The sequence below is a fragment of the Gigantopelta aegis genome, chromosome 15, assembly GCF_016097555.1.
Source record: "Gigantopelta aegis isolate Gae_Host chromosome 15, Gae_host_genome, whole genome shotgun sequence".
In the NCBI taxonomy this organism is placed as follows: domain Eukaryota; kingdom Metazoa; phylum Mollusca; class Gastropoda; order Neomphalida; family Peltospiridae; genus Gigantopelta; species Gigantopelta aegis.
The window spans coordinates 12745042-12767895 of record NC_054713.1 but is presented as its reverse complement, the minus strand read 5'-3'; the positions used below and the strand labels follow the sequence as shown (position 1 = coordinate 12767895).

At 39.8% G+C, this 22854-nt stretch overlaps 1 protein-coding gene across 4 annotated transcripts in view; it reads right to left on the bottom strand.

Annotated features, from left to right (window-relative positions):
- The window catches only part of LOC121390663 (caspase-2-like), an 83272-nt gene that overhangs the window by 45386 nt on the left and 15032 nt on the right, over nucleotides 1-22854 (bottom strand). For 3 of the 4 annotated variants that reach the window (XM_041522532.1, XM_041522530.1, XM_041522533.1), the window contains exons 4-5: nucleotides 17840-17946; nucleotides 3618-3806 (exon numbers count right to left, since the gene is read on the bottom strand). In XM_041522532.1, the coding sequence (XP_041378466.1) occupies nucleotides 3618-3806; nucleotides 17840-17946 (296 nt within the window). The remainder of the gene's footprint in view (nucleotides 1-3617; nucleotides 3807-17839; nucleotides 17947-22854) is intronic. The other variant, XM_041522531.1, reaches the window with a different exon arrangement.

The window sequence follows — 22854 nt, the reverse complement described above, 5'->3', positions numbered from 1 at the left end:
TACACTGACATGTGTTGCTGTTTGAGACTGGAACATGTTCAAAGTGGGTTTAAAAAATGTTAACTTGCAACATCAATTGATAACACTAAAAACAAAAACTTCTATATCATATTGTGTGTAAATCTGTATCAAAGTATACACCATTAATTATGTTTGTAGAGATCAATGCAAAATGGTTCTTTCTCAGAACCAGAGCAGCCAGTTTTATGCACCAATGTTTAGTTATACTGGTTTAGAACAAATATAAAACGTTAACTGGAAAAGGTTAAATTTTGAACTCATAACGCGTCAACAGCATACAATATCTGATTATTACTGCTTTTAAGCTAATAGTCTGTCTTAATCACTGACATTCAAGCCATTTGCAGATTGCATTCCATGTTGCCTTGTTGATCTCTTGGTGTCGTTGTGTAACAGGCTTTGCCTCATCAACCAAAGAAACGATTTGATTCATTTTGTACCAAACTATATCATCAATTTTCGAAGGCCAGAGGAGCGATTAACACCAACACTGTGCATGACTTTCACTTCAACTTCATCGGAATCAACATCTTGAATTATTCCTGGTTTTTGGTTTCTATTCTTTTTCGATATCGTTCTCTTTCTTTTCTGAGGTATTCTTCGTGTTTCTCGGGATCATTTTTAAATTTTCGCATGTACCTCCTACTCCTTTCCTTGTCTGACAATGCAGCCATCACCGAGACATGAGTTTATAACTGAAACAACAACAAAAAGCTAGTATTAGCATTTCCACGTTTTATTATAATATATTTTGCTTAATAACATAGTTTTAGGTCGTTTTTAGGTTGTAGTAATTCCTTTTGGGGATTATAATTATAGAAAGTATATATAAAGTTATGAACTTTCTGATAAGTACACAATCAAAGTTTGTCTTAGTAAAACAAATAAAAAATAAACATTGTCTGCACACAGTAATTCATTTAGTTTATTCATTCATTTTATTTTTTACTAAGACAAGCTTTGATTTATCTTTACTTTGAAATTGTGTTGTAGAAAGTACATAACTTTATACATACTTTCTATAATTATAATGCTCGAAAGGAACTACTACAATTTAAAAATGACTGAAAAGTACATGATTAGGCCCTTTAATCACTGACATGTAAGTATCACCTGTCCAAAACGATATATACTTTTTTTTTTTTTTAATTCTGCTGTTATATAAGTTACTTGATTCTGACTGTCTAACATCACTGAAAAAATAAAAAATAAAATGACACTAAATACTGATTTTTAAAATGTATTTTGAACTAAATAAGTGGTGTTGTTTGTAATTATACAATGTAACAATAATCTGTAACTGTTTGTGAATTTATTGATGTTTACTACAATTACAATCCATTTCCTATGAAGTTGCCATTCAGTTTTTACCAACAATGTAGTTGTTTAAATACTTAAGGTTTCAATGTCATTACCGCAACATTTTTGTTGTTGTTATAATGACTGTTTTGGTAATGACATTTTGTACATATTTTGGCCTTAACAGGCTACCATACTTTTCAAAGCTATTTCAGACATTCCATATGGCATGTGTTCATAACTAATTTGAAAGAAATTTAAATTAAACAAAACTATTGAAATGCATAAAACAGTTCTTAAACATACGGTAATGACACATACACTGTAATTAAGCTACTCACCTGAAATTATGAAGGAAGTGGTGATTTTCTCATTAATCAGATTTACACCAGTGTAACTTCTATTAGCCACATGTTGAAAAAAAACGCCAGCAAACTTTCAGGTCAGGAAAGGTGTTGAAGGGAGATAACCCACAACAAATGTCAGGCTAATCATCTGCTCGTTGTGGTAATGACGTCAAATTCAGGGACAAGTGTCAGTGATGTAACAAAAATATTTTTTCTTTTGGCAAATAGTATAAATATGAGTAAACATTAAATATAGAAGTAGAACCTATACGAAACTAAAATTAGTTCTTAAAATTGTTTCTGATTATTTAGTTATAAGTGAAAATCGAAAGCAAAGGGAGCACAAGTAGGGATAAGGCGAAAATACAGTGTGTGATCTGTTTATTCAGCACAAACATAATATAAATAGCATGATATGTAACTTTAGTCATGGTATTTTTAGAATAGTATTTCTCATATGTTCCCTATATTTCAGTAAAATTTTAATTGTGATTGTGTAATATAAAAATAGAAGTATTTGAAAGTCGGGGACATAAAATTGCCAATTTATGTAGAATCACCCAGTTCCGGTTTTGCTGAATCGATCAAAGTTTTAATATTATTATTTTAATAAAGATTTCAAGATATACGAAAAACAATAAAGATGTTTGTAAAGTGATCCCCTACTGTTGGATACATATTTTGTTATTTCCATCTTCATCGAATGAATCGATCGCTGTAATAAAATATTATCGCCAGCTGATAAAAAGTAATTTCGTTTTTGTAAAGGCGGTGTATATATTATTTGGCACCCAAGATAAATGATTTTAATGATAAACACTACCACTTCCGTTGTTTTTATAAGCTGTGATATCCCCCAAAATTAATTGTTTGCAATATTTTATAAAGAACTGATAAATAAACAGAATGACAGAAATGACATAGTACAAATCATCCATTACAACCAATTATATCTGCAATTGTGGACAAAATACCAGACGATTGTTAGTGGAAACAAAAGACAGAATGACCATTCTGATCATGTGACAAATCTGTTAAATTACATTACGGCAACTGTCGTAAATGTTTCGTCAATTGTTTTTTCGTACACAACATGGCTCGTTTCCTTTGATATGTCCAGTGTGCAGACTGATCATTGTGGGGTTTTTTGTGTGTGGAAAAAGTGTGCATTTGTAAATAGCGGATATAGGTGCTGTAAAATATAGTAGGGTGCTGTAAAATAAAGAAGGGCGCAGAAAAATAAAGGAGGGCGGAGAACGTGAAAGGACGGTGGCAAAATGCAATAGCGGGGTGGGCCGCCCCACTTAAATGGAGCAGCGAGAACACTGTAATATAAACAAGACAGTTATTCAGTTAATTATGTGATTTAAGAAATATATCATAGATGACTATCATTTTTGAATGCACGACTCCCAAAATAATACCCTGTGAGTCATGATGACTCCCATTTTCCAGATGCTAGGTGGAACCCTGTCGTCATATCAGTAATCCGGATGTGGTGATGAAGTTTGCCGTCTTCCGGAGGTCGTCGACAGGTCCGACACAGTTTTGTGTTGAGGGACAGGTCTTCCATCCAAACTTTCTGTCTAATTTCTTCTCGGTGCGGGCAGGTTTGTAGAACGTGTTCCTGTGTTTGCTCTTCAGCACCACATTCGCATTGCGCCACCTCTGCAAGTCCTATCCTTTTTAGGTACTTCTTTAGGCCACAATGTCCAGTGTGAAGACGGAAGATTAAAGTTTGTTCTTTTCTGTCTAGTGCAAACTTTAACTAAATCTTATGAACACGTTACACTATGGTATACAGGTCTTGATGGCTTCTAAACAAATCACCATTTCACAGCAACACCGTATTACTGAGAACGTGAAAATTTGCTAAATTTGCTAAATTATCGCATGGGTTTATGACATGGATATCATCGGTAAGTTATAGGATAAATAAATTGGATGTACCTCAGCTGTCAAATCTTTACGAATGCAAACTGTATAGCCCAGCTGCTCTAACAGCTGACTGACTGTGGACTGGTCAATGTTGGTTCCATGTCGATCTGCCAGATTGCTGCCATTCTTCTTTGGCAGTTCAAACTTCTCGTTGTTTATCACTAATGCAAGTCCTCTTGGCTTGCTCTGATGTTTGTAGGTCTAGAGTGAGCCAGAAACAAAAAGAATGTTCAATCATTTCATTTCAACTTACTTTCGTGCTTATAATTCAATTAAGGTTCAAGCAGGCTGTCCTGGGTGCACACACCTCAGCTATCTGGGCTGTCTGTCCAGGACAGTGGGTTAGTTGTTAGGTGGTTAGTGGTTTGAGAGAGAAGAGGGTGTAGTGGCCTTAAGAATTTACTCGGAGTTGGAGCCAGTACCGGGCTGCGAACCCTGTACCTACCACTTAACCACTGCACCACCGAGGCCGGTTAATGTGGAATATCACAGCACATTACAAACAGACCATCCTGAGGTTTCTGTCATTGTTAAGGTAAGTGGCAGGACATAGCCCAGTGGTAAAGTGGCCGGTTAATGTTGAATATCACAGCACATTACAGACAGACCATCCTGAGGTTTCTGTCATTGTTAAGGTAAGTGGCGGGACATAGCCCAGTGGTAAAGTGGCCGGTTAATGTTGAATATCACAGCACATTACAGACAGACCATCCTGAGGTTTCTGTCATTGTTAAGGTAAGTGGCAGGACATAGCCCAGTGGTAAAGTGGCCGGTTAATGTTGAATATCACAGCACATTACAGACAGACCATCCTGAGGTTTCTGTCATTGTTAAGGTAAGTGGCAGGACATAGCCCAGTGGTAAAGTGGCCGGTTAATGTTGAATATCACAGCACATTACAGACAGACCATCCTGAGGTTTCTGTCATTGTTAAGGTAAGTGGCGGGACATAGCCCAGTGGTAAACTGGCCGGTTAATGTGGAATATCACAGCACATTACAAACAGACCATCCTGAGGTTCCTGTCTTTGTTAAGATAAGTGGCAGGACATAGCCCAGTGGTAAAGTGGCCGGTTAATGTTGAATATCACAGCACATTACAGACAGACCATCCTGAGGTTTCTGTCATTGTTAAGGTAAGTGGCAGGACATAGCCCAGTGGTAAAGTGGCCGGTTAATGTGGAATATCACAGCACATTACAAACAGACCATCCTGAGGTTCCTGTCTTTGTTAAGATAAGTGGCAGGACATAGCCCAGTGGTAAAGTGGCCGGTTAATGTTGAATATCACAGCACATTACAGACAGACCATCCTGAGGTTTCTGTCATTGTTAAGGTAAGTGGCAGGACATAGCCCAGTGGTAAAGTGGCCGGTTAATGTTGAATATCACAGCACATTACAGACAGACCATCCTGAGGTTTCTGTCATTGTTAAGGTAAGTGGCAGGACATAGCCCAGTGGTAAAGTGGCCGGTTAATGTTGAATATCACAGCACATTACAGACAGACCATCCTGAGGTTTCTGTCATTGTTAAGGTAAGTGGCGGGACATGGCCCAGTGGTAAAGTGGCCGGTTAATGTTGAATATCACAGCACATTACAAACAGACCATCCTGAGGTTTCTGTCTTTGTTAAGATAAGTGGCGGGACATAGCCATGTGGTAAAGTGGCCGGTTAATGTTGAATATCACAGCACATTACAGACAGACCATCCTGAGGTTTCTGTCATTGTTAAGGTAAGTGGCGGGACATGGCCCAGTGGTAAAGTGGCCGGTTAATGTTGAATATCACAGAACATTACAGACAGACCATCCTGAGGTTTCTGTCTTTGTTAAAATAAGTGGCGGGACATGGCCCAGTGGTAAAGTGGCCGGTTAATGTTGAATATCACAGCACATTACAGACAGACCATCCTGAGGTTTCTGTCATTGTTAAGGTAAGTGGCGGGACATGGCCCAGTGGTAAAGTGGCCGGTTAATGTTGAATATCACAGCACATTACAGACAGACCATCCTGAGGTTTCTGTCATTGTTAAGGTAAGTGGCGGGACATGGCCCAGTGGTAAAGTGGCCGGTTAATGTTGAATATCACAGCACATTACAGACAGACCATCCTGAGGTTTCTGTCATTGTTAAGGTAAGTGGCGGGACATAGCCCAGTGGTAAAGTGGCCGGTTAATGTTGAATATCACAGCACATTACAAACAGACCATCCTGAGGTTTCTGTCTTTGTTAAGGTAAGTGGCGGGACATGGCCCAGTGGTAAAGTGGCCGGTTAATGTTGAATATCACAGCACATTACAGACAGACCATCCTGAGGTTTCTGTCATTGTTAAGGTAAGTGGCAGGACATAGCCCAGTGGTAAAGTGGCCGGTTAATGTTGAATATCACAGCACATTACAGACAGACCATCCTGAGGTTTCTGTCATTGTTAAGGTAAGTGGCAGGACATAGCCCAGTGGTAAAGTGGCCGGTTAATGTGGAATATCACAGCACATTACAGACAGACCATCCTGAGGTTCCTGTCTTTGTTAAGATAAGTGGCAGGACATAGCCCAGTGGTAAAGTGGCCGGTTAATGTTGAATATCACAGCACATTACAGACAGACCATCCTGAGGTTTCTGTCATTGTTAAGGTAAGTGGCGGGACATAGTCCAGTGGTAAAGTGGCCAGTTAATGTTGAATATCACAGCACATTACAGAGAGACCATCCTGAGGTTTCTGTCATTGTTAAGGTAAGTGGCGGGACATAGCCCAGTGGTAAAGTGGCCGGTTAATGTTGAATATCACAGCACATTACAGACAGACCATCCTGAGGTTTCTGTCATTGTTAAGGTAAGTGGCGGGACATGGCCCAGTGGTAAAGTGGCCGGTTAATGTTGAATATCACAGCACATTACAAACAGACCATCCTGAGGTTTCTGTCTTTGTTAAGGTAAGTGGCGGGACATAGCCATGTGGTAAAGTGGCCGGTTAATGTTGAATATCACAGCACATTACAGACAGACCATCCTGAGGTTTCTGTCATTGTTAAGGTAAGTGGCGGGACATGGCCCAGTGGTAAAGTGGCCGGTTAATGTTGAATATCACAGCACATTACAGACAGACCATCCTGAGGTTTCTGTCTTTGTTAAGGTAAGTGGCGGGACATGGCCCAGTGGTAAAGTGGCCGGTTAATGTTGAATATCACAGCACATTACAGACAGACCATCCTGAGGTTTCTGTCATTGTTAAGGTAAGTGGCGGGACATGGCCCAGTGGTAAAGTGGCCGGTTAATGTTGAATATCACAGCACATTACAGACAGACCATCCTGAGGTTTCTGTCATTGTTAAGGTAAGTGGCGGGACATAGCCCAGTGGTAAAGTGGCCGGTTAATGTTGAATATCACAGCACATTACAAACAGACCATCCTGAGGTTTCTGTCTTTGTTAAGGTAAGTGGCGGGACATGGCCCAGTGGTAAAGTGGCCGGTTAATGTTGAATATCACAGCACATTACAGACAGACCATCCTGAGGTTTCTGTCATTGTTAAGGTAAGTGGCAGGACATAGCCCAGTGGTAAAGTGGCCGGTTAATGTTGAATATCACAGCACATTACAGACAGACCATCCTGAGGTTTCTGTCATTGTTAAGGTAAGTGGCGGGACATAGCCCAGTGGTAAAGTGGCCGGTTAATGTTGAATATCACAGCACATTACAGACAGACCATCCTGAGGTTTCTGTCATTGTTAAGGTAAGTGGCGGGACATAGCCCAGTGGTAAAGTGGCCGGTTAATGTTGAATATCACAGCACATTACAAACAGACCATCCTGAGGTTTCTGTCATTGTTAAGGTAAGTGGCAGGACATAGCCCAGTGGTAAAGTGGCCGGTTAATGTTGAATATCACAGCACATTACAGACAGACCATCCTGAGGTTTCTGTCATTGTTAAGGTAAGTGGCGGGACATAGCCCAGTGGTAAAGTGGCCGGTTAATGTTGAATATCACAGCACATTACAAACAGACCATCCTGAGGTTTCTGTCATTGTTAAGGTAAGTGGCAGGACATAGCCCAGTGGTAAAGTGGCCGGTTAATGTTGAATATCACAGCACATTACAGACAGACCATCCTGAGGTTTCTGTCATTGTTAAGGTAAGTGGCAGGACATAGCCCAGTGTCATTGTAAAGTGGCCGGTTAATGTTGTAAAGTGGCCGGTTAATGTTGAATATCACAGCACATTACAGACAGACCATCCTGAGGTTTCTGTCATTGTTAAGGTAAGTGGCGGGACATAGCCCAGTGGTAAAGTGGCCGGTTAATGTGGAATATCACAGCACATTACAAACAGACCATCCTGAGGTTCCTGTCTTTGTTAAGATAAGTGGCAGGACATAGCCCAGTGGTAAAGTGGCCGGTTAATGTTGAATATCACAGCACATTACAAACAGACCATCCTGAGGTTTCTGTCTTTGTTAAGATAAGTGGCAGGACATAGCCCAGTGGTAAAGTGGCCGGTTAATGTTGAATATCACAGCACATTACAGACAGACCATCCTGAGGTTTCTGTCATTGTTAAGGTAAGTGGCAGGACATAGCCCAGTGGTAAAGTGGCCGGTTAATGTTGAATATCACAGCACATTACAAACAGACCATCCTGAGGTTTCTGTCTTTGTTAAGATACGTGGCAGGACATAGCCCAGTGGTAAAGTGGCCGGTTAATGTTGAATATCACAGCACATTACAGACAGACCATCCTGAGGTTTCTGTCATTGTTAAGGTAAGTGGCGGGACATAGCCCAGTGGTAAAGTGGCCGGTTAATGTTGAATATCACAGCACATTACAGACAGACCATCCTGAGGTTTCTGTCATTGTTAAGGTAAGTGGCGGGACATAGCCCAGTGGTAAAGTGGCCGGTTAATGTTGAATATCACAGCACATTACAGACAGACCATCCTGAGGTTTCTGTCATTGTTAAGGTAAGTGGCGGGACATGGCCCAGTGGTAAAGTGGCCGGTTAATGTTGAATATCACAGCACATTACAGACAGACCATCCTGAGGTTTCTGTCATTGTTAAGGTAAGTGGCGGGACATAGCCCAGTGGTAAAGTGGCCGGTTAATGTTGAATATCACAGCACATTACAGACAGACCATCCTGAGGTTTCTGTCATTGTTAAGGTAAGTGGCGGGACATGGCCCAGTGGTAAAGTGGCCGGTTAATGTTGAATATCACAGCACATTACAGACAGACCATCCTGAGGTTTCTGTCTTGGCGGGACATGCACATTACAGACAGACCATCCTGAGGTTTCTGTCATTGTTAAGGTAAGTGGCGGGACATGGCCCAGTGGTAAAGTGGCCGGTTAATGTTGAATATCACAGCACATTACAGACAGACCATCCTGAGGTTTCTGTCATTGTTAAGGTAAGTGGCGGGACATAGCCCAGTGGTAAAGTGGCCGGTTAATGTTGAATATCACAGCACATTACAGACAGACCATCCTGAGGTTTCTGTCATTGTTAAGGTAAGTGGCGGGACATAGCCCAGTGGTAAAGTGGCCGGTTAATGTTGAATATCACAGCACATTACAGACAGACCATCCTGAGGTTTCTGTCATTGTTAAGGTAAGTGGCGGGACATAGCCCAGTGGTAAAGTGGCCGGTTAATGTTGAATATCACAGCACATTACAGACAGACCATCCTGAGGTTTCTGTCATTGTTAAGGTAAGTGGCGGGACATGGCCCAGTGGTAAAGTGGCCGGTTAATGTTGAATATCACAGCACATTACAGACAGACCATCCTGAGGTTTCTGTCATTGTTAAGGTAAGTGGCAGGACATAGCCCAGTGGTAAAGTGGCCGGTTAATGTTGAATATCACAGCACATTACAGACAGACCATCCTGAGGTTTCTGTCATTGTTAAGGTAAGTGGCGGGACATAGCCCAGTGGTAAAGTGGCCGGTTAATGTTGAATATCACAGCACATTACAGACAGACCATCCTGAGGTTTCTGTCATTGTTAAGGTAAGTGGCGGGACATAGCCCAGTGGTAAAGTGGCCGGTTAATGTTGAATATCACAGCACATTACAGACAGACCATCCTGAGGTTTCTGTCATTGTTAAGGTAAGTGGCGGGACATAGCCCAGTGGTAAAGTGGCCGGTTAATGTTGAATATCACAGCACATTACAGACAGACCATCCTGAGGTTTCTGTCATTGTTAAGGTAAGTGGCAGGACATAGCCCAGTGGTAAAGTGGCCGGTTAATGTTGAATATCACAGCACATTACAGACAGACCATCCTGAGGTTTCTGTCATTGTTAAGGTAAGTGGCGGGACATAGCCCAGTGGTAAAGTGGCCGGTTAATGTTGAATATCACAGCACATTACAGACAGACCATCCTGAGGTTTCTGTCATTGTTAAGGTAAGTGGCGGGACATGGCCCAGTGGTAAAGCACTCGCCTGATGATAATACTAAACCAAATAACTTCCGGCTGGGTCAAAGTTCGAGGTGCACCGAACCTTTTATAGAGAAGTTAACACCACAAGTCCTGTGATTAGTGGTACATGTAACTGTAAGTGTGTTGCATGGCTGTAAAAAAAAATTAGTTTCATCTGGGCAAATAATGTATGCAATTTTATTTCATGTAGTATAATTGTGTCAAATAGCCTTGTGCTTGAAACATGTATGGGGTGCCTGTAAAAAAAGTACTCATATTTTGTGCGAAATTAGGGGTGTTGTAAAAACATCTGGTGGTACCGAAAATTAGCCATGAAAGGTACCTTTTTCTGCAGTTAATACTTTGAGATAGGGGTTGTAGTACTGATATTTATGGGTCATAGTTTGGTTGATATATTGCACATAGTGTGTTAAACACAAACGTTAACATGGTCGCCTATGAGATTTTAGTACGACCTGATGTTCGGTTGGTCTAGGACTGATCCCAGTTAGTGGGCACATTGTGCTTTAGTATAGTGTCGTTAAACAAAACAGTGTGAAAATGTTTATAGCAATTTATTTATTAGTACCATTATGCTTAAATATTAATAAGTGGATGTGTGAGGAAATAAAAGGTTTAGTTGAAGAGAATGATCTGAGTTTTCTGCTAATTTATCTTTGACTAAAATTAAATGCATTTTCGTGTGTAGAATATCAATGAGTTTCTAATTTGCAATGAGTTTCTGATTTGCAATGCTCACATAAAAACAAAAGTAAGATTAACATTTTTTGCTTGTTATTTTGATTATACACTATAAAAACAGATTTAAATTGTATGGTACATAATTATTTTTTTTTTAGAGAAAACATGAGGTGTTTTCTATTTTATAGATACAATACCTGTCCTCAAACCAAGTGCATTCCCCCCCCCCTCCCCCCACGCTAATGGTCTGGTCCAAACATCCCAAATAATGGGATGGCCTAACGTTCTTACACTGTATGCTCCCTCTAGTTCCGGTCACGTTACTGCAACTTCCTTCTTCTCCCCCCAACCCCCCCCCCCCCCCCCCCCCCCCCCCCGAGTGCATCGCACGGAACAGGAAGCAGGGAGGCTTGGGCGGGAATAAATCCTTGAGTTTTCTCCATTTCTTTTCAACATTACCTGTCCTCAAACCAAGTGCAGCATTCAACAGATGGTGGTGGGATCCTGAATCCGAAGATGCTCCTGTTATCTCCCCAAGGACCGAATGGAGTCCGACAAGTGGAAAAATAGGCTAATCAATGTGAACCAGAAAGGCAGCATCCATCAATAGTGGCAGGTATGGCTCCTAAGAATCAGTGGATTTAGGAGATAATGAGCCACATCTCATGTAGGTTCTGATAGGGTGGGAAGACTTAGCCACCAGGGATGCAGGTGTTACAGTACGCGAACCAACCATAATTGCGTCTAGATGGCGACTCCGACCAAGCTAGATGGCGTCTAGACTAGTCGGCAAAATTTGAAAATTTCCTGTTAAGACGGTTGATCAGCGGTAGCTGCAGACACTGAAAACGTGCACGAGCTACTTGATTTGAGCCTCTAAGCTTTTTTTTGTTCGTTGTTGTCAATTGCCACTATGCTACTTATGAATTATAAAAAAAAAAAAAAATATATATATATATATATATATATATATATATATATATATATATATATTTATTTATTTATTTCACGTGGGGTTTTTTAAATCGCGATTGATGTGTTTATAAGACATTCGCACTACAATGAAAATAATAATTAAATAATAGATTTTTATTAACCAATAGCCCTTGTAAATTGTTCAATGGGAAACGATTACAATAAACAAACAATGAACAGGAGCATATGGAGAAGGGAGAGTTCTTCGGTTTACTAAGGAAAGAAGTGAAATCTAGAGAAAAAGGGGGAGACGAAAGAATCAGCTTGGTTTTGCGCACGTGATATTTAGCACAGCAGTGGACAGTTCATTTCATGTGTGAGGAGATGTCGAATCTGTTTTCACGTTTACTACATTTAAAAAAGTTAAATAAATAATAATAAAAAAAGAGAAAATTATAAAAATAAGTGTTTTTAAAAGGATTGGGGGGGGGGGGATACTGCGGGGTTTTTTAAAATTAAATTTATAACATATCGGCAGTTAACAACAACCGACAGATAAAGAGGTCACAGATTCACAGCAAAGTGACCAGTGCGTATTTGCAGAATCGCAGCAAGTTGTTACTGGTGTGGAACAAAATAGTCTGATAGCCAATTTGGTTTTAAACATCCGTCCCTCAAACCACCCTCTCCCCATTTTTTTTTTTTTAAATCGGCGACACATCGAAAAGTCAAACTGATCCCCATCATATATAATGAATGCTTCCACAGCTGACGCAAGTTGCACATGAGTCAGTTTCACAATTTATTTATTTTAAAAAATTGGTGTTTCACTTTTATGACTTGAAGCTGTTAATAACAATGTGCATGTAAACATGGTCAATATAATAATAATGAACAGTTCTGGATGAAGTGCAAACGTAATTCTTGTTGAAATAAAAATTTGACAAAATTGCCGATCCGCGAATTTTTGGAACCCTTTTTTTTTTTGCCAAGACCGCCGAAACCGCCGAGCCGATTGCCGATATTGCCACTTTGGTTGGTTCGTGTACTGTAGGTAACCTCCCAATGCATTGGAGTGTTATATAATAACAAACAACAACATTGTATGGGTGCATCCATCAGAACACTGAACTAAACAGGCCTCCGAGTGTTTTCTGTCCAGTACACCAAAGAACTGTTAGTCCAGTTAGGAAACATATGGCCAAGTGCAGTGCAAGGCAAATGTTATCCAGACAAAAGTACCAGCACCAGTGCTTGAACAAGTGCGTGCACAGAACAAAAGTCTAAGCAAGTCCTCACCTGTCGATTCAATGGACATCTCAATGTGCAGTCCAGAATCCGACAGCAACATCAAAGGCGACGAGGACGACTAGTGTTCATCAGAGTGCACAGCCACCAATGACCCAAATGATGCAAACCCTCGACATCTTCAGTAGAGACATCCCTCAGATAATAGTTTGCAAAGATGGAGTCCTTAGCACAGAAACAACCAGTAATAATGTGGTGAATGGGTGTGTTACAGTGCAGGGACATTGTGGCGGCCAAGGCACATAACTCATGCGGGTTAGTAGCTGAAGGAGCAGGCAAACCTTCCTTCTGGTATGCAGACAGGATCATAGACTGAATCCAAGTAGCCACTGTATTCTTCATAATGTTCTTCAAGTGACTCTGGTGACAGGAGAGGAAAAGTCTCTTATGACGTTGACGGAAAGATCTAGTCCTCTCAATGTAATGTTGCAGAGCTCTCACAGGACACAAGGATAAGTCCTCCACATCCTTCGGGCCCACAATGGAGGATAAGGCTTGAACCATATATCACCGAGACGCTTGATCTGGCAGTTGACAAAAATGCTGAACTTGATCTTCAAGCTTGAAACCCTAGATCATTTTGTGAATCTCAGGGATGGCTAAGAACTTCGTTCCGGTAGCAGGATCACGAACAGTGGCAATCACCAAAACATAGCCTGCAACGGCTGACCCTTTGAGCCTCAGTGATGTACACAGATACAGCAAAAAGTTGGCTAGACGAGGCACTCTGATAGTCTGTGGTTTAATCTTCTTCCGGATACACCATCGGTGGAAGCACAGCCACCAAGCGTTGTAAGCCACAGTAGTGGACGATCAATGAGCTTTCAAGATAGCCTCTGTGGTCTGGGAAAAAAAACCTTTCTTCTTTAACCCATTGGTGATAATGTCTACGTGTGTAGCTGGAACAAGCGAGGCTGCGGATGGTGTAATCTTGACGTGGAATGCAGCAACAGATGATCCCAGTCTGGCAGTGGAAGTGGATTTGGATCTGCAAGTCTGATGAGGTCTGGAAACCACACCCTGGTTGGCCACATTGGCATGATTAGCAGAAGGCGACAGCAGAACTGCTGGAATCTCTGCAGCACCCTGGGAAGCAGGATTGGAGGCAGAAATGCATAGGCGTCCATCTTGTCCCAACTGATGGCCAAGGCGTTGAGGTCTATGGTGTCTGGATCTGGGACCGAAGACACATACACTCGTAGCTGATGGTTGAACCGTGTAGTGAAGAGATCGATGTTTTGTGTCCACAGGTGGTTACACACTCATCGAAAGGCCTCCGGATGTAGCATCCGTTCTGTTGACTGATGTGCTGACAGACAAGATAGAGTGTCTGTGAGGACATTGGATACCCATGGAATATGTCGAGCATGAATCTGCAGAGGGATGACATCGACCAGACCATGCAGCCAAAACGTCAATTGCAGAAGACTGCTGGAGTGTGTACCGCCCTGGCGATTGATGTAAACCACCACAGTAACACTGTCTGTGGCCACAATGAGAGACGTTCCGATCAACATCTGATGTCAGTGGAGAACTGCATTGTAAACAGCCAACATCTCCAATAGGTTGATGTGAAGACCAGCTTCTTCTGGAAACCACAGCACTGACGTAGTCTGGTCATTGAGATGGGCTCCCCAACCTTCTAGAGACGCATTGACGAACAGATGGTGGGTTGCTTGGAATGGTTGCCACCATTGAAGGCTGGACTGCAGGTCGACTGGTAGACTGATCACCAACTCGGGGTTGTTGTACCAAATGTAGGTATACAGGAACATCTGGACCCAACGAAGTTGGAGTCGACCTTTGAGCGTCAAGTCCTGCATCGACATCAAGAGACCCAAAAGGCTCTGCCAGTCACGGAAAGACATCGGGGTCAACAAGGCCCTGGTGACCATCGACTGAATCTTCGACCAACAATCGATGGGGACCTGGACAAGACTGAGATCTGGACGAAGACAGGCTCCGATGAACTGCAAGTCCTGCGTAGGAGTCAACCGGGACTTCTCTAGGTTGATAATTCATCCGAGAGACTGAAGGAACTGCAGTACAATGTTGACATGGACTGAGAGCTGAGTCTTGATCTGAAACGTCATCAGGCTATCGTCTAGGTACAGGTAGAAGGAGATACCTCTGCAATGAAGAAACTGCGACATTGGAGCGGTGATTCTGGTGAAAAGCCATGGAGCCACGGATATCCCAAAAGGCAGGACTGTCCATTTGTAATGACTGCCTTGAAGGACAAACCTCAGGTAAGCGACATGGATTGGCACATGAAGATAAGCATCCTTCAGGTCTAGTGAAGCCAGCCAGTCGTCTGGATGCACCATGTACAGTAAGCACATCTTGAACAGTCAACATCTTGAATACATCTTGATGATGTTCCACGAAAAGAACCTCTCACATGCTTGAATGGAGTCTGTGATGGAAACACATTCTTGCGTTTCGTCAACTCTCATCACCCTAGCACATCTGAAGTGCTAGCCGCTACTGGAGACATGTATACGGACCGTTGGTCAGGAGCCGTTGGAAGTGTTGGAAGCTGCATCCGATGAAGAATGGTGATGGCGATCCGAGGGACCCATAGGAGGCCGTGGAGAATGACTACAGGTGCAGCTTCGGTGAGATCCAGAGTCCTTAGACTTGTCTCATAATGAGTGCAAAGACCGATGTCCCATGGAACCCGTCTTCTCGGGCCGTCTACTGTAGAGTCAACGAAAACCCGCGGAAATCATGGAATTCCCATTTTCCGCGGAAAACACGGAAAACATGTATTTTTGGTCAAAATAGTCCTTTTTTTTCATTTATTTTTACAATTTGTTTTTTTTTAAATCGTACTTTTGTCGATAAAGAGACCTTTTGACTTCTTATTCATTGAAATAACCTCATGCTTTCTTACTTGACTGGTAAGTGACAATAACTTAAAATACATTTAACGCAATGGCACATAGCGCATCATAAAGTTCAGTCACTTTCGGTTTCCGATAATAACGGTATTAACCGAAATGTAACCTTAAACCGTTATTATTGTGTATCTGTAAATTAAATGTTGTTTTTATTTTTAAATACTTCCAAAATAAAACATTCTGATTCACTGCAGTATGAAAGATTATTTTTTTAACAACATTTTCATTCAATAATTGTATCTTAAATTTACTAACATTTAAATTGTTGTTGAAACAGACTTAACCCAGACTGGCATCATTCATTAACAGATGCCAGTATGTATTACAGTATATACTGTAATACAATGCAATGTATGATTATTTATTGTTTATATGTTTACATGCAATCAAATACTAGACTGTAATTTAGTATAGTTTGTGTCCGCTCTTGAATATATAAGTCACAGAAATTGCCGTTTTGACGACGGTTTGTATGCAAATGATGGGTTCATTGCGGAATTACCGGTTTCTTACCGCACGGAAAATCACGGAAATTGCCATTTTTCACAAACGCGGAAAATAGCGGAATCGGCCGATTTCCAACGCGGAATTTGCCTGTCAAACGCGGATTTTCAGTGGCTCTACTACTGGTAGCCACGGCCATCATAGGGAGCCTGGTGGAATTCATAGGATGTACCACATCCACCACCGAAGCTGAAGTAAGCACTGGATCAGAACCCAAAGGGACTAGAATCGCCCCTGCATCCGAAACTGCTGGAGACTTGGTGGCCGACATGGCAGCCATGGTTTCCTTAAGCATCGCAGGCAACATTGACTTCAAGATGTCAGCAACTGAATCGAAAATGGGAGACGGAGCTATAGACACCGGAACTGGCTTGAGATGACCTTTAGGTAAGCAGTGAACTCCTCCGAAGACAAACCGGAACAAGTGCCACATCTTGCTCCCTCATGACACGGAGCATGGCAACTAGGACACAATTCATGAGGATCATCACCTGACATGAATTTTCTACACCGAACACACAATCTAACTAAACGAGTTGAAATAGTATCCAACATGATTAACGTTTTTCAATCTGTGAAATAGAAAGAAAACAAACCATGAACTGAATAAAGCCGGTAAAGAAAAGATGCCATTTTGCAAATGGCGACTGCAAATTGTTACCCAGCACATACACAAATAAATTTGGCAAAATAACACTTGATACCAAGTGAAAAGGCCAAAAGAATACATCGATAAAAATAATAATACAATGGAGAAAATCCACCATAATTATATTGAATATAAAACGAAAAACCAAAATTTTTGACTCCAGAAACACAGCCAAAGAAAAGACATCCGAACCGACAAAGAAGAGAAAAAGAAGGAAATTACAATCACATCATCGGAACTAGAGGGAGCATATAGTAGAAGAATTTTAGGCCATGGATCCCATTATCTGTTGGGATGTTCGGACCAGACTATTAGCGTGGGAGGGAAATGCACTTGGTCTGAGGACAGGTAATGTTGAAAAGAAATGTTTTGTTTAACGACTCCACTAAACCACATTAATTTATTAATCATCTGCTATTGCATGTCAAACATTTGGTAATTCTGACTCGTAGTCAAGAGAGGAAACCTGCTACATTTTTCCTAATGCAGCAAGGGATCTTTTATATGCACTTTTCCCAATACCACGGCCTTTGACCAGTTGTGGTGCACTGGTTGGAACAAGAAAACCCAAATTAGTAAAACAGATCAACTGAGGTGGTTCGATCCTGCGACACAAGCACCTCCGACGAGCGATCAACCGACTGAACTAAATCCCGCCCCTAATTCATAATAAAGAATTTTATCATAAATTTGGAGGGAGGGAGGGAGGGAGAGAGCGAGAGCGAGAGAGAGAGAGAGAGAGAGAGAGAGAGAGAGAGAGAGAGGGGGGGGAGGGAGGGAGAGAGAGAGAGAGGAAGGGAGGGAGAGAGAAGTAGGGGCATACACATACCTGTCCACTGTCTGTGTTGGATCTGATAAACCTCTCATACATCTGCCCCGATTTCTCACAGACCTTTACTGTAACATCTTCTGATAATCGGTTCATATCAGGCCATGCTGAAGAATGTAACAAACAAACAAAGTTAAGGTTTGTTTAACAACAGGGCTAGCTCTGGGCTAGCAAAAACAATCACCAAATTTCTTCTCTTTTTTTCAAAATACAAAGCCCACAGTTAATTTCCAACAAATTATCAATCATTACACAAAATATTTTCACCGAATTTAAGTAACATTTCCTATTCTTAAAATTTAACAACTGGTCAATTTGGTGAGTGGCAGTGCTAAACCTTAAAAACAGAAAGAGATAATTTTTTTATTTAACGATATACTCAACACATTGAGAGAGGAAATCGGCTCTCGCCACTTCATCAAGTTCATGGGCTACTCTTTTCGATTAGCAGGGAGGGATCTTTTATATGCACCATGTATTTACCCATGAGCATAAAGAAAATGCATAAATAAATTCCTAATCAACTTCAATATAAAAATCCAACAGTTAAATTAAAACACAATGTAAAGAACTGTGCAAAAAAATACAAATATTGATATACGTAAATTTAATTATTGAATTCCTACTTCATGCAGTGTATTGTCATGGTAAGCGCATCTACAAATGTCAAGCGTAGCCTGCCCAGAGGCAATTAGATGCATGCCAGGGACTGCGAAGGGTAAAATTATGTACCTTAAACTCTTGAAAATTAATAGATACATTTTTTTATGTCAAGAAAGATTATAGTATGAGAACCACTGTTTAGCATTCATAAAAGTACATCTATGTGCATGTCCAATTTCAATTACAATTTACATTTTGTTTGTATTACATACCCTCAAATTATTTTCTGTCAGAAAGATGGAGAGTGACAGTGAAAAGACGGGAGGGAGGAGGGTGCGATGTAGTCGATGTTAATATATTTTCTGGTTACCGTTTAGAATATCAGGTAGTACTAAACCAAATAACTTCCGGCTGGGTCAAAGTTCGAGGTGCACCCAACTTTTGATAGAGAAGTGAACAACACAAGTCCTGTGATTGGTTATAAATGTGAGTGTGTTGGTTGTAAAAAATAATAGTTTCATCTGGGTAAAAAAAATATGCAATTTTATTTCATCTAGTACCAATGTGTCAAGTAGCCTTGTGCTTGAAACTTGTATGGGGTACCTGTAAAAAAAAGTACTCGAATTTTGTGTGGAACTAGGGTAGTCATAGACACTACCCGTTATCTCAGAAACAAGCAGCTTGACCCCCAATTTTTTCTGATTCACTTTAAGTGTGAGGGGTGGTAGTATTTATATATGTGGCGTTTATGTTGATTGATACGCTGCAGGTAGGAGTTTTAGCCACATATGTTACTATTGTCGTCTATGGGATTTGATTTGGTAGTATACACCCTATAGCACATATTCAGTGCATAATAAAAAATATTATAATTTTGTCATTTTATTTAATTAAATTATACTGGTTGATTAATTAGCCATCACTCGGCCATGCAAGTTCACAATGACCTTGACCTTGACAATAATCTCTGTACATGGCTCTGAATGGAGTTTGAATCAATGTTAGCACTGAGGAAAAGTTGGTTTTGGCCTATAATTCATACTGTAAAGATTTCAATAATTTCTTTTTACATGGTATTTGACTTGCCATATACAACTGCTCTTAAATATGGTATTATATATAGGCAACCTGAACTAAGATTTTAATAGCAATATATTTTTATATTAAAAATAACATTTGCCAATAGTGGGTTAATGTCTTTAGTTTCCATTAACATAGTTAATTTTTCATGTATGAAATTCTGAAAACTCAAATTTGTAAATTTAGAACTTGATTTTTATTGTCATTTTGAGATATTTATAGGGTGCTAAGGTATATTTTAGACAAATTTGTAGTTTTATGCAAAATTTAAAGTAAATTTGAAGAAAAACTTTACCAAAAACATAATTACTAGTAAATTTGCCTTCTGTTCTTATTTACAATGTATACATACAATAAGGTTGTTAAACATATATTTAGATCTCCAGATCATTTTTTTTCTTCTTAATAATCACTTAGTTAGCTCTCATGAAGAGCATTTTGAGTTTATACTAGATTCAGAACCAATTTTTTTCAGATTTGATTATCTGCCTTGGATTAAGTTGATAATTTATTTTATTGTTAAAGCTGTATTACCTAATGTTACTAGCTAAATAAAATGCTGAATTACAGATTGTAGGAATACATCCAATATACATACTGTATTAATCTGGATTAGAAAATAATGCAAGAAAATAGATGTTTGCATAATTTTGTCATTTAAAAATAGCTTTTTTCAGTAATTAATCAAAAATAAATGTGTGAAAGCTACATGATAATTCCAGATATCACAACTATTAAAACCTCCAACTACAGTAGGCTATAAATAAAATATAGTCAGGAATATTGGTGCATGGCTGGCAATGGTTTTGATGATTCATTGTGAAAATCAGTATGGCCGAAGGATTTGAAATTCCCACACCTGGTAACTTGAAGACACCCACACCCAGCATACAGGATTTCCTCCCAACACTAATGTTCAGGACATTAAGTCATTACTTCATACAGGTACAGTCATGTTGGTGTTTCCTTCCTGAGACAGTGCATTTTTTTAATACTGATATTTCTTTGATGTGCCTGTTAAGGTCTTCATAATCTAGGGGTCAATCGAGTGCATGTGTTTTAATGGAATTCTTTAAAGGGGTAGATGTACTCTTTGTTGTCTCTACATATATACCTGAGTACACATACCTAACTGAAAGTAAATATCTTCAGGAGTTTTATTTTAAAACATTTTGTTGTTTAATATGACATATTGCATTTGTACAAAACTGTGTGCAATATATAAGCCTTTTGAGGTGTACATTATATTAGGCTGCACTGTAGAAACAAGTTTCAGTGAGGTTGTCAGTTTATGTCAGAATACACCAGACACTGGTTGTCATAAAGACACATAGCTGGACACTTTTTGAAAAATGTATGTTATCAGTATATAGGTAGTACTAAACCAAATAACTTCCGGCTGGGTCAAAGTTTGAGGTGCACCCAACTTTTGATAGAGAAGTGAACACCACAAGTCCTGTGATTGGTTATAAATGTGAGTGTGTTGGTTGTAAAAAATAATAGTTTTATCTGGGTAAAAAAAAAAAATGCAATTTTATTTCATCTAGTACCAATGTATCAAGTAGCCTTGTGCTTGAAACATGTATGGGGTACCTGTAAAAAAAAGTACTCGAATTTTGTGCGGAACTAGGGTAGTCATAGACGCTACCCGTTATCTCAGAAACAAGCAGCTTGACCCCCAATTTTTTCTGATTCACTTTAAGTGTGAGGGGTGGTAGTATTTATATCCGTGGTGTTTATGTTGATTGATACGTTGCAGGTAGGAGTTTTAGCCACATATGTTACTATTGTCGTCTATGGGATTTGATTTGGTAGTATACACCCATCAGTGTCTGTATGTTCATTGTGTTTCTGGTCGTCTGAATATTTGTAAGAAGCCCAAACTGGATTTTGTCTTCAAATAATTTCGTACATAGAAGATTTGTTTTTAGCATACTGCTGAAATCATAAACATATTGTAACATAAATGTCATGGGATTCTTCATAACAGGCCTCAAAACTCGCCAAAAAATATGGTGGCCCAAAAATATCTGGGCCACTAAAATTTCATTTTCAATGGATCAAACTTCCTTTAGGTAGCCCAAATACGAAATATTCATATTTCAGATTTTAAGCATTATATATAATTAAGCATATGAAATGTGCTTCTAGATAGCAAAGATACCAACATACATGATATTGAAATACAAAATTAAAAGAAAACACTGACCTGAGCAAATTATTTACTTATTTTGTACATATTTTACAAAATGTCTGAACTTAATAATTTTTTGATTAAATCATCAATGCAAAATTGCATGGCATGACTCGTCTCCCAGGGATAGCTAACGTATAATAAAATTTTAAAATGTGCAACCAAGTGGGCTACATAATTGTTGTTCACGTGTTAGCTAAGTGTTGTTCATGTGTTTATAGTGTTTAATATAAGTATTTGTAAGAAATAGATCCCAAATAAATCGAGATTTAAAAAATCAACAACCAGAAATTGTAACACCACGAAGCAGATGATGAAAACTAAGACGGCATTCAGGAATGTTCGGATTTGATCGCGTATTCGGTCGAGATGTTCCAAATGGTTACGAACTGGATCAGGATGACATTTGGTCTACAACATCAATGTTTATAATATACTGAAAGGAAAAAGAAACGTCGGGTCATAAATTGTGGGAAAATTCCTAAATAAGTGGGCGGATTTGTATGGAGTTTGTTCAAATAACTCATTGTGTTATTGTGCATTATACCCTGAATCCACACTCGATGAAGTGTGATAGGGAGCGGCGTACGGCAAGACAGTGAAAATCACTAAAAGCATGATTCGGACAAAGTCTGGGGTACAACTCATACCACACTGTAGTGTTACCTGTTACAGAACACAATTCGATGCGTTATTTGGTAAAACTTTAATTGCCATTATGCCATGCTTGACCGAAGTTGAGAGGGGTCAAGCAATTTCACAGTTCATGCAAGGTCATACGCAAAGACAAGTTGCCGTGCAATTTGATGTGAATGTTCGAACCATACAACATCTTGTGATACGTTTGTAACAGGATGTTTTAACAGACATTATATGACAAACATGCATTATTTTAAAACACTATTCATGTATTTTATTCTTTATTATGTTTCTGTTTAAGTTGGCTTGGTTGGCTATTCTTTTGTTTCACTCTGTATTTGGCTGAGTCAGCTTGGGTAGTGACTTTCTGTGGCCTGGCCAGGTAACCAATTCAATGACAAGCCCAGTGTCATTGTTTCTAGGGTTTTCAATTTACCTGGTCAGAGGCAATTCAGTTTTAGACCAGAAAAGACGTTTTTTTGTTTAGCTCCAGGTTTTC